At 37.6% G+C, this 3,721-nt stretch overlaps 1 protein-coding gene across 1 annotated transcript; it reads right to left on the reverse strand.

The window, feature by feature from the left end:
- Positions 1-2,078: 2,078 nt before the first annotated feature.
- On the reverse strand, positions 2,079-3,407 carry LOC146730172 (uncharacterized protein F54H12.2-like). Its single transcript, XM_085494465.1, has one exon. It carries the CDS (start codon positions 3,405-3,407, stop codon positions 2,079-2,081), a length of 1,329 nt encoding a protein of 442 aa, XP_085350591.1.
- Between the last annotated feature and the right edge of the window lie 314 nt (positions 3,408-3,721).

A 3,721-nucleotide genomic window follows, 5' to 3' on the forward strand; every position in this document is an offset into this window, starting at 1 on the left:
ATTCATCATTTCTCACGGTGATCAAACTAATGTAATACTATGTGGGAATACATCTTTATCATGTTTAATACACATAATTTGGACAGAAATACCAGTTTAACACACATTCACCTGAAAAGTTAAAAAAAATGTACGTGACCAGTCACAATGACATTTGACATTAATAATTAGTTTATGTACAATAATGAAGTTATATTTCCATGGTAACGCGAAACAGCATTGTGCTATGTGTTACATTATTGAACATGTTATTGTCAAAACAGTTCTATAAAACAAGACATGTTGAGGGTTTCAAGTGCTAGTGATATTTTGTGTGATTACGTCAAAAACGCAAGTACGGCTTAATTATATTTCTTCATTAATAACTCGACTTATAAGTGAAATATAAATACGTAGTGACTGTAACGTACAAGGTATTAAATAAACATAATTGTGCCGTACTTGAGTAGTTAAGGTCGTATTATAGGGACGACCATGAGGGCGCTGTTCATACTCGGATGCGATGACGTCATACGGGGAGGGATGACGTCACAATGGGAGGCCGTGCATAGCTTAGCATAAATAATGACGTCACAATGGGAATTCGTGCATAAATTAGCATAAATGAGCGTCCATGGCCGTAAAGGGGATAATTTGAATGAGGATGACGTCACAATGGGATATTTTAATACATTTGCATAAATTACCATCAATTTTTTGTAATTATTTTGTTTAATTATTTTTAATTATTTTTAATTATTTTTAATTGTTTTTTTAATTGGACAGGCGTGGACGAAAGATTTTTCATGAGGATGACGTCACAATGGGATATTGTGAATACATTTGCATACATAAAATTGATGTGAATACGAGGTCGTGTCGAGGTCATCGTGAATACATTTGCATAAATTACCATCATTTTTTTAATTATTTTTTAATTATTTTTAATTATTTTTAATTATTTTTTAATTGGACAGGCGTGGACGAAAGATTTTTCAGAATGTTTCGTAGAGGGCGCTCACACACACGCACACACACGCTAATAAATACACATCATTTTGAAAACTAACAGAGTTTATTACACAAAGAAGGGAAATCTACTAATGAGTAAATAATCAAAAAGAATGGATTAAAAACTGAGTAATTGAAATTGAGTATATAGAAAGTATACATTTTGTTTTTGTTTTGTTTTTGTTTTTTGTTTTTTTTTTGTTTAAGTAAATAATCAAAAAGAATGGATTAAAAACTGAGTAATATAAGAATAAAAAATGACATTTTGAGTATATAGAAAGTATACAATTTGTTTTTATTTTGTTTTGTTTCTTGTTTAAGTAAATAAACAAAAAGAATGGATTAAAAAACTGAGTAATATAAGAATAAAAAATGACATTTTGAGTATATAAAGTATACATTTTCAAATGCGGATAAGTATTCGATTATGATAAAAACAAGAAAACACGAGTAACACCGAAAAGTCAATACACTTTTCTAATCAGAATCGCTCATCTGTGATAAAAAGAAAAAAAGAGAAATAATATGAAATCGATATATATATATATATATACATGTGAAATTTCAAAAGCATAAGTCATCTAGTAAAACTGCGTGGGAAAAAATATTTGTCATAAATAGGGAGGTTGAGTCCGGTCACGTTTTCGATATATCTGTTCACATAAAGGTCATTCAAATGTCTATCATGCGTAAAAGAGTCGGCTACGGACTTCATAGGTTCCCCTCGACATCTGCGCAGCAAGTAATACAGGACGTATTGACCACACACTGTAGAGAACGGAGCTTGTAGTATTTGATGATTGTAGACCCATGTACAAACGTTTTTATCGAGAAATCTCTTAAATTCCACGTAGTAGGGTTGACTACCATACGAGTCAAAATATTCTCCACGGTAGGGATCCTTCAGATAAAAAGCCACCCAATGTGTCCACCTCCGCTACTATCATCGGTGTTTGATACGAACGCTGCGGGATACTCCAACACTTTAGCCTTAGGCAGTTGATCTCTAGCATAAACGCCAAAGAACACGTTTCTAGTGTACGGATTAGTCGACAGAATACGATTCAGTTGATTCGTGTCCATCGCAGCTAGAAATCAGTCAATACATTTCTGTCTCTGTCAATCTCGATAACGTTATCGTATTCAGCATAAATCAAAACGGACACAGTCTCAGTCAATGCTTGTCTGAACTGAATCTCAAGACCAATCTTTCCTTCTTGTATCAAATTGAGGTGATAATCGCTGGCCGATTCGTCGGGAGTGAGGTCAAATGCGAAGATTGTGTACCCTTCGGGATATTCGTCTCGAGTGATGCCGTTGCCTTGGTCTTGACCCATTTTATTTGTACCGGTAAATAGAGTGTAATAAGCCATGATGCAACTTCTGCCACCAGCTGCCGTGAAGTCTGTCTTCAATGGCTTTGCGGGAACTTGCTCGCCTCTAACATTGAGAACCAGTGATGTGATACCGTAATTCTGGAAGTTGAATGGATTTGTTTCGTAGGATCCGTTGAAAGACGTATTAGAAACCAGACACAGGATGATCCTTTTGGGCAGCTGACCGAGGAAGATCAAATCTTTGTTTAATGACATTGTACCAGCCGGGATGGAAGTGATTTTCATAACACATCGATCGATGGGGTATTTTGCAGTACCCTGTTTCAACGCTTCAACGTGTCCCAGTTGTACGCTGGGGCTCAACTTGACTTTTCTCACTAGGAGGGTAGCATCGGTGATGACTACTTTGAATGCTGGATTTTCGGTTGAACTGATCAAGCAGAACTGATTTTTACTTCGATGTAATTTCAGTCTAACTTCCACCCCATTGAGTAAATACTTTGGTTGAAAAAATATGTCCCCGTGTATTCGTCCGATCATGTAGACCGTCTTACTGAGTGATGTATATGCGTATCGACGTTTGAGTCCCATGTTAGCGTCACCATCATCAGCCCTTGGGTTTGCAACATTCATTTTTCCAGCGATGTCCTTCTCAAATATCGCAGCACCAATCTGTGTTGATTTGGCATCGCCTCCATAATTCAATAGCGTTTCGATCATGGCTCTGTAAGAATAGGTGGGAGATGCATCCGAAATCTGCTTTCCATTTAGGTACACGTCGATTTGATTGAAGAGGGAATGCAACCACAAGTTTGCAGGCCCTACAGTGGCGTCCGCAGCCAAATTACTTCCATTTGCATTCGTGATTTTAGCCTTGATGTGCAAAAGCATAGAACCAATATCGATGTAGTCACTTCCGGCCGAAGGTATTACAAATTCGATCGGACCATCGGCTATATTCGTGAGTGGGTTTACCTCTTCGTAACTTCCTTTTTCGATACTTGTCTGTGTCGGAGGAATAGTAAAGAGATCGAGTTCCGTCTTTGCGCATTCACAGGAGTGTTCGTGTACAAAAGCCATGATGTTCAGTCGAATATATCCGGAGATCTTCTCCTCTTCTTAGCCTTGGAAGAAATGACACGTCTCGTTGTTGTCTTCTTTCTTTTGATGGTGCATCCTCGCCCCGTTTGAGAGGGTCTTCCAAATAAATTGCTCAATACCGAAGAAGTAATTTGACGACCCGCAGTCTTTGCTCTACTCGAAGCCGCTTTTTTAAAGTTTTTCCCTTGTACAACATCACCTAGAATACCCAAACCGGCATCGAGCGCTGGTTTTGCCACTGCTTTCAGACCTTGTGTTAACAGAGGTGCGGCCGATCTCGCCAATCCAGAAAA

The sequence above is a fragment of the Saccoglossus kowalevskii genome, chromosome 20 (assembly GCF_978046115.1).
Source record: "Saccoglossus kowalevskii chromosome 20, keSacKowa6.1, whole genome shotgun sequence".
NCBI lineage: Eukaryota > Metazoa > Hemichordata > Enteropneusta > Harrimaniidae > Saccoglossus > Saccoglossus kowalevskii.